At 41.6% G+C, this 23,013-nt stretch overlaps 1 protein-coding gene and 1 long non-coding RNA gene across 5 annotated transcripts in view; one reads left to right on the top strand and one right to left on the bottom strand.

Moving 5' to 3' along the window:
- brsk2a (BR serine/threonine kinase 2a) overlaps nt 1-23,013 on the bottom strand; it is a 527,560-nt gene that overhangs the window by 150,527 nt on the left and 354,020 nt on the right. For all 4 annotated transcript variants that reach the window (XM_090200985.1, XM_090200982.1, XM_090200992.1 and 1 more), the window contains exons 3-4: nt 22,025-22,110; nt 9,574-9,714 (exon numbers count right to left, since the gene is read on the bottom strand). In XM_090200985.1, the coding sequence (XP_090057111.1) occupies nt 9,574-9,714; nt 22,025-22,110 (227 nt within the window). The remainder of the gene's footprint in view (nt 1-9,573; nt 9,715-22,024; nt 22,111-23,013) is intronic.
- Nucleotides 15,333-23,013, top strand: part of LOC149985119 (uncharacterized) — a 105,934-nt gene continuing 98,253 nt past the window's right edge. The window contains exons 1-2 of the long non-coding RNA XR_016486891.1: nt 15,333-15,670; nt 16,039-16,100. This is a non-coding gene — a long non-coding RNA (uncharacterized LOC149985119). The remainder of the gene's footprint in view (nt 15,671-16,038; nt 16,101-23,013) is intronic.

The raw sequence follows: 23,013 nt of genomic DNA, 5'->3' as shown, positions 1-23,013 counted from the left end.
TTTTTTAGCTCCAACAAAGCTAACTATTGCAGCCACTGTCTGTCTCTACGCACCACAATACGTCCCTCCATCCAAGTTGTGTTTTAGTGCAATTTTTTTTTCCTTTGATTTTTTTTGGGAAAATGACTGATTTACAGTTCATGGGGGTTGCCTAATCACATATATGAAGTTTTGGACAGATCTGAATTTTTTAACCCTTCGAAACAGCCCCTGAGACACCAATTATGGCACTTCCGGTTGGCACAGGAAGCTATAAGTCACCACATATCCTCATTGGGGTATGCTGTTACAGAATCCTGAGTTTTAAGTCCTTACGTTAAGAATTGACTGATCTACACAGGGTTGAATACACTATGTCTATCAAACTGCATGCAGTGTATGGGTAAACACTTTTAGGGGCATTTGAACCACTTCCGGTTGGTCCAGGAAGCTTAGAATCGACACAGGTAGACCTCATAGTGGCCTGATGGACTGGTACCGAAGACAGGTTCATACGGCATTCATAACCCACATAGGCCTCAGGTTGAAATTAGGGGTGCAGGCAATGTATTCCTATGGGGAGAGATGACACTGTAATCTGTGAGATCAAAAAACCCTGTTTTACTGTGAAGGGTTAATGCCACACGGTCAAGGTTAGGCTTGTTGAGATCGGGAGGACCTTAGGAACATTCATGTGGTGGAATTTTTCTTCTCACCCTAACGGTTCTCTCACTGTCACTCAAAAGCAAATGACATTGTGGGGCAGGCTTCATTTTGGGCCTACTATTCTAATGGTCGGTTATTGTGTTATTTCAGAAAATCATAGAAAATCACAGAAATGTCGCAGAGCTCCGCAGCACACTTTAAAAAGATTCGTATGAACACCCTGCAACTGGATCTGTAACCGTTGAAAAAAAAAAACGCCCATTTGTGACCATCACCAATTTGTCATTGTTCCGTTTCTCTTAAATGACGATAGATAAATGGCTGGTTCTTTTTTTATTGACACCGGAGGCTCCTTGGCTTTGACCCGAAGTGGAAAAATAATTTCTCTACTTCCATTTTAAGCCTTTAATCCCAGAAAAATGGCCGTAGCTCAAAAACCGTCGAGGCCTAGACGCCATCCCGTTCGGGGCCAACTGCCCCTTGAGCCAAACCTACGCTCGCCAAGTTTCGGCTTCGAAATATTTTCAGTTTTTGAGATAAGGCCCCGTCGCGATTCGTGATGTTTTGCCAAATTGCCATATGATTCCGTATGCCATCTGGTGGGAGTGTCCGGGACGGCGGAAAAACGGTCCGAAACTTGTTTTTTTTTTTAAACGGGAACCGAAAGTCCGACAAAGTTCATTCGACGACTTCCCGGTAGGTCCGGCCCTACCGCACGTCCCGACGCCGACCGCGAATTTTACAAACGATTTCGGACGTCGGGTAAGGGACCGTACATTTGCAATATGGACTTTCTCACTGATCATACACGAAATGCCGAAATGTTCCCTTAAGGTATGTTAATGTGTTGTTGTTGCAAGTTCACCTGCCTCATTTAAAGCCTTTTTTTTTAGGTGTGTGGCTATAGGCCACCAAGTGTCAAAATGAATTATCAGGATAATAAGTGTGCAATGCTTAGTAATATGTGTAAAGTTAACATTAGGTCTATTTTCTGGGTGTGCTTGGACCATGATAGGTTGTTGGTGATGTGGAGGCCAAGGAACTTGAAGCTCTCAACCTGCTCCACTACAACCCCGCCGATGAGAATGGGGGCGTGCTCAGTCCTCCTTTTCCTGTAGTCCACAATCATCTCCTTTGACTTGATCACGTTGAGAGCTAGGTTGTTGCTCTGCACCACAGGGTTAGGTCTCTGACCTCCTCCCTATAGGCTGACTCATCATGGTCACTGTTGTGTCATCAGCAAACTTAATGATGTTGGTGTTGGAGTCGTGCCTGGCCGTGCATTCATGAGGGGCCCCCGTGTTGAGGATCAGCGTGGCGGATGTGTTGTTATCTCCCCTTACCACCTGGGGGCGGCCCGCCAGGAAGTCCAGGATCCATTTGCAGAGGGAGGTGTTTAGTCCCAGGGTCCTTAGCTTAGTGATGAGCTTTGAGGGCACTATGGTGTTGAAACGCTGAGCTGTAGTCTATTAATAGCATTCTCAAATAGGTCCTGGAGTGGCCTAGCCAGTCTCCAGATCTCAACCCCATAGAAAATCTTTGGAGGGAGTTGAAAGTCCATGTTGCCCAGCAACAGCCCCAAAACATCACTGCTATAGAGGAGATCTGCATAGAGGAATGGGCCAAAATACCATGCAACAGTGTGTGAAAACCTTGTGAAGACTTACAGAAAACGTTTGACCTCTGTCATTGCCAACAAAGGGTATATACAGTGTAACAAAGTATTGAGATAAACTTATGTTATTGACCAAATACTTATTTTCCACCATAATTTGCAAATCAATTCATAAAAAATCCTACAATGTGATTTTCTGGATTTTCTTTTTTTTCTCATTTTGTCTGTCATAGTTGAAGTGTACCTATGATGAAAATTACAGGCCTCTCTCATCTTTTTAAGTGGGAGAACTTGCACAATTGGTGGCTGACTAAATACTTTTTTGCCCCATTGTAATTGTTTTAAGATGGTCATACTATGGATCATTTTGAATTTTAAGACCCATTTAGGCATACAATATTGAATTTGGCCTATTCTACTATAGCCCAGGGAAACGCATTGAATAACACATTCATAAACGGCAAAAAAGACAGATTTTTTTTTTTTACACATATTTAACCCCTTTTTTGTGTAGGCACAAAACTACCTTTATACTTTGTTCACAAGCTTGTCTGGTTGGGCCACAACTAACTAGACCTCACTTTAAATGTATCAAGAAATAATCTTATTTGTATGCCTACCAATCAACACAATCAGTACATTGTTTAAAGCACACTATTACAAGTCTCAGTCACGAATGGCAGCTCCAAAAAGCTGAACAAGATGTGAACGAGTGGCTTGTAGAATCATGACTCCTTCACATTTTCAGTTCATCGTGAATAGCCTCAGGGTCCTTAGCTTAGTGATGTTTGAGGGCCCTATGGTGTTGAACGCTGACCTGTAGTCAATGAATAGCAGTCTCACAAAGGTGTTCCTTTTGTCCAGGTGTGAAAGGGCAGTGTGGAGTGCAATAGAGATTGCATCACAAAATGTTTTCTAAAGCTAGAGCATTTTCCAATTTCTGGGGTCCTGCATGCTCTGGGCATTACTGACTCAAATTAATGAAATATGTCAAAAGATTTGTTCGTTTGACTAAAGGACTTCAAAAGATCAGAGTCAGTAAAAATAGTTTAACTTCCAATTACTACAAGGAGAGGGACCCTGAATCTTCTACTCCAATGCTGTTTGAGGAGGAGGCGAGAGGACGCAAGAGGTGATTTAAATGTTTAATTCCTTGATTCCTCACATCCTCCCTCTTTGTCACCTTCTCAAAACACATTGGAGCAGAAGACCTGCCATCTGATTTTCTCCTACAATACGTTCACCCAAGGAATCGAGGAAAGATAAATAATTGGTTTACTCCTTGACCCAACCACTAGGCAGATCCAATTGGCCCGGGGATGTTAGAGTAACTGACACTCTCCCTTCCCTCCCCTGTCTGTTGTTCATTACTGTTGTTTGGCCCTACTTGACTCAGGTTCAGGCGGAGGCCCTGTTCGATTATTCATTAATCTGTCCTTGTAATCTTCCTGATAACTGATTGGATAGATTAAATCAAGGTTACCACCCTATTACTTCCACCAATCCAACCAATTTACATCTGTGATTACCTTGAGGAAAGTAGGAAGGAAGGATGCTTTTCTGAAGTATTCGAACAGGGCCTGAGTCTCAGACTGAGGTTGCTGACAGCTGTCTGCTGCTGGGAGAAAATAAGTAGGTTCTCTGGTTCTCATAGACAGACATAAAGGCAGACACAGTCGCAACCCCCAGCAAAATCCCCTCTATCTCCCTAAGGCCAGACCTAGAGCAGCCCCTACTCAACCCCACCCATCCACAGCCTGGCTGGGGTACTCCCACACCTCTCTGCATCTTCTTATAACTTTTCCCTCACCCACTCCTTTTTCTTAATGTACAGTAACAGCTTCCTCTCTTCCCTGTCTCCTCTTTCTGTTACCCAGTACCTCCCCCTTTTCCCTGCCAACTCATCGCCCGCTCACCCATCAACTCCTCTCCCCCACTGTTGTCACCCTCTCCCCCTTCCCTCTCTCTACATTACCCCCTGCCTTCCCCACTCTACCTATATATCTCATGTACATGCCAGCAGCAAATAATAGCTTGGACCCCTGGACAGTGTGCCTATTGTGAGCTAGACAACTCCCAAAACAGAACACTGTCCTTCCCCTTGAGGTACAGCAGGCTTACAGGACACAGGGTTTTAGGGCTAACATTTAATAGAAAGGGGAAACTTGAAGGTAGCCTGAGATATAACAAATATGTTTGTCATTTATTACATGCTTGACAGTAAGTTAAAAAAAAGATGTTAGCGCAAGAAGGTGGTTTAAAAGAAAAGTTGGAGTCGAATATCCTTAATTGTGTTCTAAATAGCAGGCAATTTGGGTATGTGAAAATAGAATGTTTTATAGTATGTGAAATTTAGAAAATGTTTTATTTTTTCATCACTCTACGGCTAATACATTACTGTTTGTGTTGCTTTCATAAAAATAAATCCATATATATATATATATTTTCTATATAATTTATATAATTTTTTCCCCTGAGCCTAATATGCTCAGTCTGATCATGATTGAGAGTTGATACAAATGTAAATATATTTACATACACAGATACGATTGACTCTAGAGCCTACTCTGCATACACCTTCAAAGTAGGAGGATACATATGCAAATAAAAGCTGACTGGTCATTGGTCAGAATAATCAGATTAGATTGTGATATCATGCTGTGGGCCAAAAACTCCAGTCCACCTGAACTGGCTGATATTCCAGAGGTAAAAAAAAACAACTTATTAAACAAAAAGGGCTTTATCATAATTTCCCCAATGTCAGTGTTATTTTGACTTCATATTGTAGAAATATCGTAAAACAATACAGGAAAATCACGTTTGACTACCAGGATGTCATACTAATTTCAGCTGTTCATCTATTAGAATTCGTTGCACACTATTGAGGAAGAGAGTAATCTTTTCAGATCCACAATGATAATCAGTTGATAATTAGTTGAATCCTATTGACGCACCAGTGCATCAATCTAAGTAACAGAATAAGCTAGAGATATCAGTTTTTTGTGCATGGGCTCTGTTTCAAACCACTACATCCACCTATGATGGCCTTCCGCATCTGCAGTGGAAGGTGGCCAAACTACAGCTGTGATTGTCAGACCATGAGACATCCCAAAAAGCGGTCTTCTCACGAAAACGTCTGTAGCATCCGAAGTTTGGCCTACAAACTAATATGACCCCACTATAGAAATGGCAGATTCTCCCGAACAGTTTTGCTCTACAACCCCCACTAGTGTCACAGGACTCGTCTGAAGGTTACCAATACAAACTAATGGAAGTATGGGGTAGTTTTGTGCCATCAAAAATAAGGGGTTAAATTTCTGTGTCCAAAATAACAAAAATATTTATTGAGCTTTCTTATATGTCCTAGATATAGGACAGACACTTCAAAACAAAATTCCTTATGATAATGTTTTTTCATGTATTTTTTGCCAATTATTAATATTTTATTCAATGCGGTTCTTTGGGCTATATTAGTAAAGGTCAAAATCAATATTTAATCAAATAATTTTTTTAATATTAGTTTTTATACCTAAAAGGAGTCCTAAAATTAAAAATATAATAGTTAAATTATCCATGGTAGGACCATCTCAAAACAATTCCATGTGCTCCATTTTCATGTGCCAATGCTGTTTACATTTGTTGGATGACGTGAAAATAGAGACCTTTGGAAACGCACACCAGTGGTAGGTTTAGCATCGAAATGAGAATACATGAGCAGAAAATAACCCCATACCTATTGTTAAATATGGTGGTGGATCTTTGATGTTATGGGGCTATTTTGCTTCCATTGGTCCTGGGGCCCTTGCCAAAGCAAACGGCATCATGAACTTTACCCAGTACCGGGAAATTCAATCAAGGATCTGGATGGATTCTCTATGGAGGAATGGTCTAAGATCCCTCGAAATGTGTTCTCCAACTCATAAAACATTTTCTGAAGAAGGCTCAGGGGCATTATACTCACAAGGTGAAAAAATAAATACTTGTTCACAAAATGTAATTCTCTGAGCAATCTTATTAGTATAAAATAATATAATTTCCTCATTGTTTTGAACATACAATATAGCTCAGTATTTCAATTCTTTATTTTGTAGAACTTCGTAATAACTCCAGATAATAAAGCATTTATAATGGATTAATAAATAGTTTATTCAACATGTATTAATAATTATTCCCTCATTTGTAAATGTTAGTAACCTAGTTATTCACACATTTATAAACATCTATTGAAGTATTTAATTATTATTAATAAGATCATTCATAAGATGTTTAATGTACAGTAGGTCTTTATAAACCATGTACTTATCATTATTTAAGTGTTTCTGCATTTCCTCATCTACTTCATAAATTCTTTATAAATGTTTTGAGTGACCAGTGTAATGTCTCACAAAAACATGGATATGCCATTGGTAGACATTCCAGCAGTACCTGATGTTCCTTAAGATCTCAAAATGAACATAACAATGGCTAATAAATAAGCACACATGTTTAAGAAAATCAAGCATTCGGAAAGTATTCAGACCCCTTCCCTTAAGTATTCAGAACCCACAATACCCCATAATGACAAAGCAAAAACTGTTTAGACATTTTAGCAAATGTATTAAAAAAAAACAGAAATACCTTATTTACATAAGTATTCAGACCCTTTGCTATGAGACTCGAAATTGAGCTCAGGTGCATCCTGTTTCCAATGAACATCCTTGAGATGATTCTACAACTTGATTGGAGACCACCTGTGGTAAATTCAATTGATTGGACAAGACTTGGAAAGTCACACACCTGTCTATGTAAGGTACCACAGTTGACAGTGCATGTCAGAGCGAAAACCAAGCAATGAGGTCGAAGGAATTATCCGTAGAGCTCCGAGACAGGATTGTGCGAGACACAGCTCTGGGGAAGGGTAGCAAAATATTTCAGCAGCATTGAAGGTCCCCAAGAGTTTGGAACCGCCAAGACTCTTCCTAGGGCTGGCCGCCTAGCCAAACTGAACAATCGGGGGAGAAGGGCCTTGGCCTGGAAGGTGACCAAGATCCCGATGGTCACTATGACAGAGCTCCAGAGTTCCTATGTGGCGATGGGAGAACCTTCCAGAAGGACAACGATCTTTGCAGCACTCTACCAATCAGGCCTTTATGTTAGAGTGGCCAAATAGAATCCACTCTTCAGTAAAACGCACATGACAGCCCACTTGGAGTTTGCCAAAAGTCACCTAAAGACTAATTTATTTAACCCCTACTTTACCAGGTAAGTTGACTGAGCTTCAGAAGGAAGCTAGCAGTGGGATGCTGGGTGGTATGCTGCTCACTCTCAGACAATGAAAAACAAGATTCTCTGGTCTGATGAAACCAAGATTGAACTCTTTGGCCTAATTACCAAGCATGACGTCTGGAGGAAAACTGGCACCATCCCTAAGGTGAAGCATGGTGATGGCAGCATCATGCTTTGGGATGTCTTTCAGCGGCAGAGACTGGGAGACTAGTTAGGATCGAGGCAAAGATGAACGGAACAAAGTACAGAGGGATCCTTGATGAAAACCTGCTCCAGAGCGCTCAGGACCTCAGACTGGGGCGAAGGTTCATCTTCCAACAGGACAACAACCCTAAGCACACAGCCAAGACAAGGCAAGAGTGGTTTCGGGACAAGTCTCTGAATGTCCTTGAGTGGCCCAGTCAGAGTCCGCATTTGAACCTGATTGAACATCTCTGGGGAGACCTGAAATTAGCTGTATAGCGTCACTTCCCATCCAACCTGACAGAGCTTGAGAGGATCTGCAGAGAAGAACGGGAGAATCTCCACAAATAAAGGTTTTCCAAGCTTGAAGCGTCATACTCAAGAAAACTCAAGGCTGTAATTGCCGCCAAAGGTGATTCAACAAAGTACTAAGTGTCTGAATCCTTAGGTAAATGTGATGTTTTAGTTTTTTATGTTTAATACATTTGCAAAAAAAAAATAACTGTTTTTGCATTGTCATTGTGGGGTGTTTTGTGTAGGATGATGAGGGGAAAAAACAATTGAATACATTTTAGAATAAGGTTGTAACGTAACAAAATATGGAAAAAGTCAAGAGGTCTGAATAGCCTCTATGTATGATTCCATCCGCTTTATTAGCTTTAAAAGTTGTTTTCTTTATGTCAATACATTACATACATCATAAAGCCTTTCTTTGAGGGCCTAGTTATACCCAAACCAGTGGTGTTAGAAAACTCCTGCTTTATACATGCCACATCAAGCCTGCAATTCACATTATGCTGGCTTGCAAAGTGATGTCTGGCAAAGTGATGTCTGGCACCGAGACAGAATTAGGACTACATCAATCACTTAAACTGGAACAACCATCTCAGTAACAACTAACAGATTGGAAAAATGTATGTTATATACAATATCACTGTGTAGCATAAAATGTATCAACCAATCAATGTACATACAAAAACACATATATTACACAGAAAATCACCCTGCAATAGAGCATCCTGGGAAATATGATATATGGTTCTATGTTGAACCCTTCTTGCCATCTAAAGAATCCCTCTTGCCTTACAAATAATAAGTCAAGAACCCTTTCCTCCAAAAATGGTTCTTAGGATGTAAAGGTTCTAGGTAGAACCGTTTGCCTTACAAAGAATCATTGTCTTCCAAAAAGTAATCTTCAGATCAAAACAGTTATTGGTAGAACCCTATTCCTTCTCAAAGAACCCTTTGGAACAATTTTTTATAAGATTGCATACCTTACTTCATTGTTAAATAACAGACATACGAGTCACCAGACCTGATCACAGGCTAACTCTGGAGAGCCCTTCGATTTCCACTGAGTTTGCTAGATCTGCTTTTAGTTTTTATCACCTTACATATGTAATGATATCCAAAGCACTTTAAAATTTGAGGAATACGATCCTCTAGGGTACATTTCTACTGAAGAAGAAATTTGAAGAAACATGATATCAAAAGAAAAGGACTGGTCAAACCCTAGCACAGATAGCAACCAAACAACAACACCCATTGGACTAAGGACTGCTTCTTCCTATGACATTTCAATTGTCCTTTGCAACATCATGTCTCCAATGATGAAAAATCAACTAAAATATTGATTCTATACACTCTTAGAAAAAAGGGGTTCCAAAATGGTTTTCTGCTGTCCCCAAAGGATGACCATTTTTGGTTCAAGGGAGAACCTTTTATAGTTCCACATAGAACCATTTTGGGTCCCATGTAGAGCCCTCTGTGGAAAGGATCCTAAATGGAACCCAAAAGGGTTCTACCTGGAACCAAAAGGGTTCTCAGTAAGTATTAAGGATAATATGAATATAGAATGTGCTTACCATATGGAGTGACTATGGCAGAAGTCCAGTGCAGAGATGATCTGTCTGAAGAACTTCCTGGCCTCCTTGGGTGTTAATCGTCCCTTCTTTACCAGGTAGTCAAAGAGCTCTCCCCCTGAGACGTGCTCTAACACCAGATACCTGGGAGGTGGGGGGGACAGAGAAATTAGAAAGATGAATGAAATAAGTGAGACTGAAAAAGCAAGAGGGAAGAAAGAAGGAAAGAAAGTAAGAAATTAAGAAGAGAGAGTGAATTAAGAAGTGGGGGCTTTTTTAAACATCACACTTGAGAGACATCCAAAGGATAAATGTTTTCCTCTGGGACACTTTTCAAAGAAAACTGAAAGGAAAACGCCACACAGTGCTGCTCATGCTCCCAGAAGATATTTATTTACAACATTTCGACCCTTAGGTCTTCATCAGGCATCTGTGATGTGGGCAGGGCTTGCAAACCATTAGACTGCAAAGGGAAGCACAGCCAAGAGCTGCCTAGTGACACGAGCCTACTAGATGAGCAAAATTACTTCTATACTCGCTTCGACGCAAGTAACACTGAAACATGCATGAGAGCATCAGCTGTTCCAGACGACTGTGTGATCTTCGCAGGGGATGTGAGTAAGACCTTTAAACTGGTCTACATTCACAAGGTCGCAGTGCCAGAAGGATTACCAGGACATGTACTCCGAGCATGCACTGACTAACTAGCAGCTGTCTTCACTGACATTTTCAACCTCTCCCTGTCTAAGTTGGAAATACCAACATGTTTCAAGCAGACCACCATAGTCCCTGTGCCAAAGAACACTAAGGTACCCTGCCTAAATGACTACCGACCCGTAGCACTCACGTCTGTAGCCATGAAGTGCTTTGAAAGGCTGGTCATGGGTCACATCAACACCAGTATCCCAGAAAACCTACACCAACTCCAATTTGCATACCGCCCCAACAGATCCACAGATGATGCAGTCTCTATTGCACTCCACACTGCCCTTTCCCACCTGGACAAAAAGAACACCTGAAGTGGGGCAAAAAAAAGTATTTAGTCAGCCACCAATTGTACAAGTTCTCCTACTTAAAAAGATGAGAGAGGCCTGTAATTTTCATCATAGGTAACTTCAACTATGCCAGAGAAAATTGGATAAAAAATCCAGAAAATCACATTGTAGGATTTTTTATGAATTTATTTGCAAATTATGGTGGAAAATAAGTATTTGGTCAATAACAAAAGTTTATCTCAATACTTTGTTATATACCCTTTGTTGGCAATGACAGAGGTCAAACGTTTTCTGTAAGTCTTCACAAGGTTTTCACACACTGTTGCTGGTATTTTGGCCCATTCCTCGATGCAGATCTCCTCTAGAGCAGTGATGTTTTGGGGCTGTTGCTGGGCAACATGGACGTTCAACTCCCTCCAAAGATTTTCTATGGGGTTGAGATCTGGAGACTGGCTAGGCCACTCCAGGACCTTGAAATGCTTCTTACAAAGCCACTCCTTCGTTGCCCGGGCGGTGTGTTTGGGATCATTGTCATGCTGAAAGACCCAGCCACATTTCATATTCAAAGCCCTTTCTGATGGAAGGAGGTTTTCACTCAAAATCTCACGATACATGGCCCCATTCATTCCTTCCTTTACACGGATCAGTCGTCCTGGTCCCTTTGCAGAAAAACAGCCCCAAAGCATGATGTTTCCACCCCCATGCTTCACAGTAGGTATGGTGTTCTTTGGATGCAACTCAACATTCTTTGTCCTCCAAACACGATGAGTTGAGTTTTTACCAAAAAGTTCTATTTTGGTTTCATCTGACCATATGACATTCTCCCAATCTTCTTCTGGATCATCCAAATTCTCTCTAGCAAACTTCAGACGGGCCTCGATATGTACTGGCTTAAGCAGGGGGACACGTCTGGCACTGCAGGATTTGAGTCACTGGCGGCGTAGTGTGTTACTGAAGGTAGGCTTTGTTACTTTGGTACCAGCTCTCTGCAGGTCATTCACTAGGTCCCCCTGTGTGGTTCTGGGATTTTTGCTCACCGTTCTCACTTGTGATCATTTTGACCCCACAGGGTGAGATCTTGCGTGGAGCCCCAGATCAAGGGAGATTATCAGTGGTTTTGTATATCTTCCATTTCCTAATAATTGCTCCCACAGTTGATTTCTTCAAACCAAGCTGCTTACCTATTGCAGATTCAGTCTTCCCAGCCTGGTGCAGGTCTACAATTTTGTTTCTGGTGTCCTTTGACAGCTCTTTGGTCTTGGCCATAGTGGAGTTTGGAGTGTGACTGTTTGAGGTTGTGGACAGGTGTCTTTTATACTGATAACAAGTTCAAACAGGTGCCATTAATATAGGTAACGAGTGGAGGACAGAGGAGCCTCTTAAAGAAGAAGTTACAGGTCTGTGAGAGCCAGATATCTTGCTTGTTTGTAGGTGACCAAATACTTATTTTCCACCATAATTTGCAAATAAATTCATTAAAAATCCTACAGTTTGATTTTCTGGATTTTTTCTCTCATTTTGTCTGTCATAGTTGAAGTGTACCCATGATGAAAATTACAGGCCTCTCTCGTATTTTTAGGTGGGAGAACTTGCACAATTGGTGGCTGACTAAATACTTTTTTTGCAGCACTGTATGTGAGAATGCTATTAATTGACTACAGCTCAGCATTCAACACCATAGTGCCCACAAAGCTCATCAATAAGCTAAGGACCCTGGGAATAAACACCTCCCTCTGCAACTGGCTCCTGGACTTCCTGACGAGCCGCCCCAGGTGGTAAGGATAGGTAACAACACATCCGCCACACTGATCCTCAGCACAGTGGCCCCACAGGGGTGCGTGCTCAGTCCCCTCTTGTACTCCTTGTTTACTCATGACTACACGGCCAGGCACGACTCCAACACCATCATTAAGTTTGCCGATGACACAACAGTGGTAGGCCTGATCACCAACAACAACGAGACAGCCTATATGGAGGAGGTCAGAGACCTGGCCGTGTGGTGCCAGGACAACAACCTCTCCCTCAATGTGAACAAGACAAAGGAGATGATTGTGGACTACAGGAAAAAGAGGACTAAGCACACCCCCATTCTCATTGACGGGGCTGTAGTGGAGCAGGTTGAGAGCTTCAAGTTCCTTGGTGTCCACATCACCAACAAACTAACATGGTCCAAGCACACCAAGACATTTGTGAAGAGGGCACAACAAAATCTATTCCCCCTCATGAGACTAAAAAGATTTGGCATGGGTCCTCAGATCTTCAAGAGTTTCTACAGATGCACCATCGAGAGCATCCTGACTTGTTGCATCACTGCCTGGTATTCTCGACCTCCGACCGCAAGGCACTACAGAGGGTAATCGGTACGGCCCAGTACATCACTGGGGCCAAGCTTCCTGCCATCCAGGACCTCTATACCAGGTGGTGTCAGAGGAAGGCCCTAAACATTGTAGTCTCCAGCCACCCTAGTCATAGACTGTTCTCTCTGCTACTGCACGGCAAGTGGTACTAGAATACAAAGTCTAGGTCCAAGAGGCTTCTAACAGCTTCTACCCCCAAGCCATAAGACTCCTGAACATCTAATCAAATGGCTACCCAGACTACTTGCATTGTCCCCCCCCCCCCAGTCTTTTAATCTACTGCTACTCTCTGTTATTATCTATACATAGTGTACATAGCCTCGCTATTGTTATTTTATTGCTGCTCTTCAATAACTTGTCATTTTTATTTGTTATTAGTTAAGGATATGGCAGACATACGCCCCCTTTGGAGAGATTGGGTACCCCTAGTAAACTGGAAAAAAAATCTGTCAAAAATTGTTAATATATGCAAATAAAAATTATTATTGGATAGAAAACACTCTAAAGATTCTAAAACCGTTGGAATTATGTCTGTAAGTATAGCAGAACTCACAGGGCAGGCATTCTTCCAAACTAGTTTTTGTGGCCATGAAAGTTGGAGCAACTTTGACGTCATGGCCCCCACCCTTCCCAACGAGCTATGATTCTGGGGACACTTTCTTTCTCTTCCGCTAGATGTCCTCTTTCATTAGAGCTTCAAACCGTTCAAATCCCGCGAGAATTGACCCTATGGGAGTGAAATTAGTGCGTGCCACGAGAGAATAGGCTGTGCGTATGGGCGCGAATTGGTCCCAGCCATTCCTTTGTTTCCAGCACTCAAGAGAAGGGCAGACGATGGCCGATTGAATTGAAGTTTGTTTTGCACGTCTAAAACATCATAAAGCTTGCTTCTGCACTTAGTTTGACCTGTTTAGTCGACATATAATGTGTAATTTTGAAGTTTTGATGCGCAACTTATCCGGACCAGAGGACGTTTTGGGTGCATTTCAGCTGATGTTATTAGCAGTAGCTAATACAAAGACGCAAGACTTGAAACCAAACGATGTATTGGGTAAGTATGAAGCCTTCCAGAACATTCTGAACGAAGACCATCGAAGGTAAGGGAATATTTATGCTTAAATCTGTGTTTCTGTTGACTCCAACATTACGTGGAAATGTAGCTTGGAACTGAGCGCTGTCTCAGCATATGGAATAGTGTGCGATTTCTGTAACGTTAAAAATAAATCTAACACAGCGGTTGCATAAAGAAGCAGTGTATCTTTCTAACTATATGTAGAACATGTATATTTAGTCAAAGTTTATGATGTCTATTTACGTTATCTTGCCGCGCTACATAGATTTCCTGCGGGCATTTTTGAGTAATTTCTGAAGGTGAACTCACTGTAAATGGACATTTATGGATATAAATGGCATATTATTGAAAAAAAAAAATATGTACTGTGTAATATGTCATATTACTGTCATCTGATGAAGATTTTCCAAAGGTTAGTGAGCGATTTATTTTTTAATCCTGCGTTTGTTGATTGCATGTTTTGGCTATTGAAATGAGCTGTGTCTGGTGGTGGTTTTACATATATATGTGCTATGTTTTCGCCGTAAACATTTTAGAAATCTGACTTGCTGGCTAGATGAACAAGATGTTTATCTTTCATTTGAGCTATTGGACTTGTTAATGTGTGGAGGTTAAATATTTTTAAGAATATTTTTGCGTTCCATGCGCCACCGTTTCAGCTGAACGTGGGAGGGTTGATTCCCAATTGGGAACCAGTATCGTAGACAGGTTAATTTCTTATTCTAATTTAAAAAAAAATGTATTTTACTTATTCAGGAGAATGTCAGGCATCTGGGTCATGCAGCAAGACAATGAATCAAAGCACACAATAAAGTCTACATGAAAATGGTTCAAAAGAAACAAATTTGAGGTTTTGGAAGTCCAAACCTAATCCCAATTGAGATGTTTGGCAGGACTTGAAATGAGGAGTTGAAAACCCACAAATGTCGTGAGTTAACCAGTTAGAGCTCTAGGGGCGCTATTTCATTTTTGGATAAAAAACGTTCCCGTTTTAAGCGCGATATTTTGTCACGAAAAGATGCTCGACTATGCATATTCTTGACAGTTTTGGAAAGAAAACACTCTGAAGTTTCAGAATCTGCAAAGATTTTGTCTGTAAGTGCCCCAGAACTCATTCTACAGGCGAAACCAAGATGATGCATCACCCAGGAATTAGCAGAATTTCTGAAGCTCTGTTTTCCATTCTCTCCTTATATGGCTGTGATTGCGCAACGAATGAGCCTACACTTTCTGTCGTTCGCCCAAGGTCTTAGCAGCATTGTGACGTATTTGTAGGCATATCATTGGAAGATTGGCCATAAGAGACTACATTTTCCAGAGGTCCGCCCGGTGTCCTTTGTCTAAATTTGTGCGTAATCTTCAGGTGCAGGCATTTTCTCCTGGGATTCAGGAGAGAAACCATGTTTCCAAGAACGATGTATCAATGAAGAGATATGTGAAAAACACCTTGAGGATTGATTCTAAACAACGTCTGCCATGTTTTCAGTCGATATTATGGAGTTAATTTGGAAAAAAGTTTGCGTTTTGAGGACTGAATTTATGGATTTTTTTTGGTAGCCAAATGTGATGTATAAAACGGAGCTATTTCTAATACACAAGGAATCTTTTTGGAAAAACTGAGCATCTGCTATCTAACTGAGAGTATCCTCATTGAAAACATCAGAAGTTCTTCAAAGGTAAATGATTTTATTTGAAGGCTTTTATGTTTTTGTTAATGTTGCGTGCTGGATGCTAACGCTAATGCTAACGCTAAATGCTAACGCGAAATGCTAACTCTAGCTAGCTACTTTTACACAAATGATTGTTTTCCTATGGTTGAGAAGCATATTTTGAAAATCTGAGATGACAGTGTTGTTTACAAAAGGCTAAGCTTGAGAGATGGCATATTTATTTCATTTCATTTGCGATTTTCATAAATAGTTAACGTTGTGTTATGCTAATGAGCTTGCTGATAGATTTACACAATCCTGGATACAGGGGTTTTTTCATAGCTAAACGTGACGCAGAAAACGGAGCGATTTGTCCTAAACAAATAATCTTTCAGGAAAAACTGAACATTTGCTATCTGAGAGTCTCCTCAATGAAAACATCTGAAGTTCTTCAAAGGTAAATGATTTTTTTGAATGCTTTTCTGTTTTTTTGTGTAAATGTTGCCAGCTGAATGCTAATGCTAAATGCTACGTTAGCCATCAATACTGTTACACAAATGATTGTTTTGCAATGGTTGAGAAGCATATTTTGAAAATCTGAGATGACAGTGTTGTTAACAAAAGGCTAAGCTTGAGAGCTAGCATATTTATTTCATTTGATTTGCGATTTTCATGAATAGTTAACGTTGCGTTATGGTAATGAGCTTGAGTCTGTATTCACGAACCCGGATCCGGGATGGGGAGATCAGAAAGGTTAAAGCAGTTCCGAAAGACTTGGGCTCTCGAATGGCGTAGCGTTTAAAGGCACTGCATCTCAGTGCAAGAGGCATCACTGCAGTCCCTGGTTTGAATCCAGACTTCATCACATCTGGCTGGGATTGGGAGTCCCATAGGGCAGTGCACAATTGGCCGGGGTAGGCTGTCATTGTAGATACAAATTTGTTCTTAACTGACTTGCCTAGTTAAATTTAAGCAATAATGGAAAAAAAACACTGCGCCAAAATTCTTCCACAGCGATGTGAGAGACTGATCAACAACTACAGGAAGCATTTGGTTTCAGTCATTGCAGCTAAAGGTGGCTAACCAGTTATTGAGTGTAAGGAGAACGAATACTTTTACAAACAGGGGAATTGGGTGTTGCATAACTATGGATCCGCCCCTTTTTTTTCAATTTTCGTCGAAAATGACATACCCAAATCTAAATGCCTGTAGCGCAGGCCCTGAAGCAAGGATATGCATTTTATTGGTGCCATTTGAAAGGAAAAACGTTGAAGTTTGTGGAAATGTGAAAGGACTGTAGGAGAATATAACACATTAGATCTGGTAAAAGAAAATACAAAGAAAAAAACAACCGTTATTTTGTATTTTTTTGTACCATCATCTTTGAAATACAAGAGAAAGGCCATACTGTATTATTCCAGCCCAGTTGCAATTTAGATTTTGGCTGCTAGATGGCAGCAGTGTATGTGCAAAGTTTTAGACTGATCCAATGAACCATTGCATTTCTGTTTAACATTTTGTATCAAGACTGCCCAATGTGCCTAAAAGGGTGCCATTTACACGCAAGAGCATTAGTGAGGTCGGTCACTGATGTTGGGCAATTCAGCCTGGCTAGCAGTCAGCGTTCCAATTTATCCCAAAGGTATTCACTGGAGTTGAGGTGACGGCTCTGTGCAAGCCAGTCAAGTTCTTCCACACCGATCGCGAAAAAAACGTTTCTGTATGGACATCGCTTTGTACATGAGGGCATTTTATTTATTTATTTTATTTCACCTTTATTTAACCAGGTAGGCTAGTTGAGAACAAGTTCTCATTTGCAACTGCGACCTGGCCAAGATAAAGCGTAGCAATTCAACACATACAACAACACAGAGTTACACATGGAATAAACAAAACATACAGTCAATAATACAGTAGAACAAAAGAAAACAAAAAGTCTACATACAGTGAGTGCAAATGAGGTAAGTTAAGGAAATAAATAGGCCATGGTGGCGAAATAATTACAATATAGCAATTAAACACTGGAATGGTAGATCGGCAGAAGATGAATGTGCAGGTAGAGATACTGGGGTGCAAAGGAGCAAAATAAATAAATAAATACCAGTATGGGGATGAGGTAGGTAGATAGATGGGCTGTTTAACAGATAGGCTATGTACAGGTGCAGTGATCTGTAAACTGCTCTGACAGCTGGTCTCCAGCTTCAGATATTTTTGCAATTCGTTCCAGTCATGGGCAGCAGAGAACTGGAAGGAAAGACGAGCAAAGGAGGAATTGGCTTTGGGGGTGACCAGTGAGATATACCTGCTGGAGGGCGTGCAACGAGTGGGTGCTGCTATGGTGACCAGTGAGCTGAGATAAGGCAGGGCTTTACCTAGCAGAGACTTGTAGATAACCTGTAGCCAGTGGGTTTGGGGACGAGTTTGAAGCGAGGGCCAACCAATGAGAGCGTACAGGTTGCAATGGTGGGTAGTGTATAGGGCTTTGGTGACAAAAAAGATGGCATTGTGATAGACTGCATCCAGTTTGTTGAGTAGAGTGTTGGAGGCTATTTTATAGATGACATCACCGAAGTCGAGGATCGGTAGGATGGTCAGTTTTACGAGGGTATGTTTGGCAGCATGAGTGAAGGATGCTTTTTTGCGATATAGGAAGCCGATTCTAGATTTAATTTTGGATTGGAGATGCTTAATGTGAGTCTGGAAGGAGAGTTTACAGTCTAACCAGACACCCAGGTATTTGTAGTTGTCCACGTATTCTAAGTCAGAGCCGTCCAGAGTAGTGCTGCTGGACGCGCGAGCAGGTGCGGGCAGTGATCGATTGAAAGCATGCGCTTAGTTTTACTATAGTTTAAGAGCAGTTGGAAGCCATGGAAGGAGAGTTGTATGGCATTTAAGCTCGTCTGGAGGTTAGTTAACACAGTGTCCAAAGAAGGGCCAGAGGTATACAGAATGGTGTCGTCTGCGTAGAGGTGGATCAGAGAATCACCAGCAGCAAGAGCAACATCATTGATGTATACAGAAAAGAGAGTCGGTCCGAGAATTGAACCCTGTGGCACACCCATAGAGACTGTCAGAGGTCCGGACAACAGGCCCTCCGATTTGACACACTAAACTCTATCAGAGAAGTAGTTGGTAAACCAGGCAAGGCAATCATTTGAGAAACCAAGGCTGTCGAGTCTGCCAATAAGAATGTTGTGATTGACAGAGTCTAAAGCCGTGGCCAGGTTGATGAATACAGCTGCACAGTAATGTCTCTTATCGATGACGGTTATGATGTCGTTTAGAACCTTGAGTGTGGCTGAGGTGCACCCATGACCAGCTCTGAAACCAGAGTGCATAGCGGAGAAGGTATGGTGGGATTCGAAAGCAGGTCAGTAATCTGTTTGTTAACTTGGCTTTCGAAGACCTTAGAAAGACAGGGTAGGACAAATATAGGTCTGTAGCAGTTTGGGTCTAGAGTGTCACCCCCTTTGAAGAGGGGGATGACCGCGGCAGCTTTCCAATCTTTGGGAATCTCAGACGCTACGAAAGAGAGTTTGAACAGGCTAGTAATAGGGGTTGCAACAATTTCGGCAGATCATTTTAGAAAGAGAGGGTCCAGATTGTCTAGCCCGGCTGATTTGTAGGGCTCCAGATTTTGCAGCTCTTTCAGAACATCAGCTATCTGGATTTGGGTAAAGGAGAAATGGTGGGGGCTTTGGCAAGTTGCTTTGGGGGGTGCCGGGCAGTTGACCGGGGTAGGGGTAGCCATGTGGAAAGCATGGCCAGCCGTAGAGAAATGCTTATTGAAATTCTCAATTATAGTGGATTTATCGTGGTGACAGTGTTCCCTAGCCTCAGAGCAGTGGGCAGCTGGGAGGAGGTGCTCTTATTCTCCATGGACTTTACAGTTTCCCATAACTTTTTTGAGTTAGTACTACAGGATGCAAATTTCTGTTTGAAAAACCTTGCCTTAGCTTTTCTAACTGCCTGTGTATATTTGTTCCTAACTTCCCTGAAAAGTTGCATATCACGGGGGCTATTCGATGATGCTAATTCAGATCGCCACAGGATGTTTTTGTGCTGGTCAAGGCTGCCCAGGTCTGGCGTGAACCAAGGACTTATCTATTCCTAGTTCTACATTTTTTGAGAGGGGCATGCTTATTTAAGATGGTGAGGAAGGCACTTTTAAAGAATAGCCAGGCATCATCCACTGACGGGATGAGGTCAATGTCATTCCAGGATACCAGGTCGATAAGAAAGGCCTGCTCACAGAATTGTTTCAGGGAGTGTTTGACAGTGATGAGGGGTGGTCGTTTGGTTGCAGAAGCATTACGGATGCAGGCAATGAGGCAGTGATCGCTGAGATCTTGATTGAAAACAGCAGAGGTGTATTTGTCTGAAACAGGGAAAGGGCCTTCCCCAAACTGTTGCCACAAAGTTGGAAGCATTGAATCGTCGAGAATGTCATTGTATGCTGTAGTGTTAAGATTTCCCTTCACTGGAACTAAGGGACCAATCCTGAACCACGACACTTTACAGTTGGCACTACACATTTAGGCAGGTAGCGTTCTCCTGGCATCATTTGTCCGTTGTGCTGCCAGATGGTGAAGTGTGATTCATCACTCCAGAGAAGACGTTTCCACTGCTCCAGTGTCCAATGGTGTCAAGCTTTACACCACTCAAGCCGGCACTTGGCATTGTGCATGGTGATCTTAGGCTTGTGTGAGGCTACTCGGCCATGGAAACCCATTTCATGAAACAGTTATTGTGCTGACATTGCTTCCAGTGGCAGTTTGGAAGTTGGTACTGAGTGTTGCAACCAAGGACAGATTGTTTTTACGCACTACATGCTTCAGCACTCGGCCGTTCCGTTCTGTGAGCTTGTGTAGCCTGCCAGTTCGCTGCTGAGCTATTGTTTCTTCTAGTCGTTTCCACTTCACAACAACAGCACTTACAGTTGACTATGGCAGCTCTAGCAGGGCATACATTTTACAAACTGACCTGTTGAAAAGGTGCCATGTTGAAAGTCACTGAGCTCCTCAGTAAGGCCATTCTACTGCCAATGTTTGTTCATGGGGATTGCATGGCTGTGTGCTCAATTTTACACACCTGTCAGCAATGGGGTGTGTGTGTGTGTGTGTGTGTGTGTGTGTGTGTGTGTGTGTGTGTGTGTGTGTGTGTGTGTGTGTGTGTGTGTGTGTGTGTGTGTGAGTGTGTGTGTGTGTGTGTGTTGCTGGACCAGACTGATGAGGGTGTCACTCTCCATGGCTAATGTTCACTAATGCAGTGCCTTCACTGACTGTGTCGCAAATGGCACACTTTTGTTTATTAAGACCACTTATTTTCACCATGGCTCGTAGAGTTCTGGTCAAAAGTAGTGCACTGTATAGGAAATAGGGTGCCATTTGAGAGGCAAACTCTGATAAGCATGTCGTAGTGTTTACATAATATAGGGTTTCTGGCCCTATTAGCAAACTCTCAAACGAGCATGAATAAACGACTAGCTTCACACTAATGGGCCATCTACCCTTCTGTCACATTCAATGTTGCCTGTAACCAATCAGATGGTTCGCTTTGATATCTGAGTGCGGAGCCTAACAGAAAGGGTTGGCTGTTTGGCTGTCAAGCTCAGAGGGTTTGATCTTGTTGACTGTCACGTGTTGGGGGAGACATACAGTTAATATCATTCCCTGTCATAATATCCACTATTATTACAGATGACTGGGACCGACACAATGGCAGGTGAAACAGGAAGTAGCCCCTGACTCTTAAGGATGAAGAGGTGTATCATGATGTTTCATTGTATCATGTGAAGTTGTGTATCATTTCTGCTATCTTCAATATTACTATACCAATACAATTACGAATTGGACGCTAAGTAGACTTCAATAATGGGAATTGATGGGAAATGATGTAAAATATGTCACTAGCCACTTTAAACAATGCTACCTAATATAATGTTTACATACCCTACATTATTCATCTCATCTCATATGTATACGTATATACTGTACTCTATATCATCTACTGCATCTTTATGTAATGCATGTATCACTAGCCACTTTAACTATGCCACTTTGTTTACATACTCATCTCATATGTATATACTGTACTCAATACCATCTACTGTATCTTGCCTATGCCGCTCTGTACCATCACCCCTTACACTTGTGTCTATAAGGTAGTAGTTTTGGAATTGTTAGCTAGATTACTTGTTGGTTATTACTGCATTGTCGGAACTAGAAGCACAAGCATTTCGCTACACTCGCATTAACATCTGCTAACCATGTGTATGTGAGAAATAAAATTAGATTTGATTTGATTTGAGATGCTAATACCCTCCCCCATGTTGGAACATAACAATTTGATTGAATTCATAGAGGCGATAACAATACTCACAAGTATTTCTTATTTTCGTAGACGTCGTGCAGCTTTAAAACGTGAGGGTGTTCTATGAGCTTCAGAATCGCTATTTCCCGCTCAACCTGTAAGAGAAAAACAAAACACGGACACAGAAAAACTAGTTTATCCTCCTCAAACCTATACAGGGGACTGACAACTGAGCACACAGGCTTCAGGGGTATGCTACAGTTTGTTAAGACCATCTACTCTAAAATGTACTCTCTATACATAATTCTAAACAACACTGTAGTACTGCTTCCACATACTGTAGGATTGATGGTATTTTGCCTGTAATTTTATTTTTATATGACCCCCTTACCCCCTGCTCATTTTAAGCACATGCTTGTCTGCATAAGCCTTTTCTACCTCCCTTGCACGAGTGGTAGCTTAGTAGACCTACACTGTAAGACCTTTCTGTACTTTCAACAGTAAAACACTGTAGGATGCACAGTATAATACCATAAATGTGTTTTACAGCATTCATGCTGTAGATTGCACTGCATTATGGGTAACATGCTGAAAAATATTGTGTTTAACTGTAATTTGAAAGTCGCTTGTAAAAAATACTCTAACATACTGTATTTCTTTACAGTAATAGCTTATGCTTACTGTAGATTCAAATGATCCATTCCAGGCGCCAAACTTATGCTGTCCGGTGAGACACATGAAGCTCAGACTATTTTAGTAAATGTCTTATTGAAGAGGCTGTGAGGTGGAAGAATATTTTCAGCAGCTGCTAGGTAGGTACCTTGCCTTGTCTATAAGTATATTAATTGCTAGCCAACGTTGAACTACTGCGAGTTTCCTTAGCTAACCTAGCTCAACAGCTAGCTAGCTCAAGTTAACAAAAGCCATTTTTGGTCTGCTCTAAATTGATCCTAAATATCTAGCTGTGCAACCTAGAAAAACATCACCCAGAGAATATTGTGAATGTAGGCTTTTCCATCACTCTACGGTCCAACTCATCACAAACGTCTCAATTGGGT

This window comes from Oncorhynchus mykiss, chromosome 2, assembly GCF_057628025.1.
Source record: "Oncorhynchus mykiss isolate SJ-2025 chromosome 2, ASM5762802v1, whole genome shotgun sequence".
NCBI lineage: Eukaryota > Metazoa > Chordata > Actinopteri > Salmoniformes > Salmonidae > Oncorhynchus > Oncorhynchus mykiss.
Note: the sequence above shows the minus strand (reverse complement) of the source record. Positions and strands in the feature narration are given on the sequence as shown.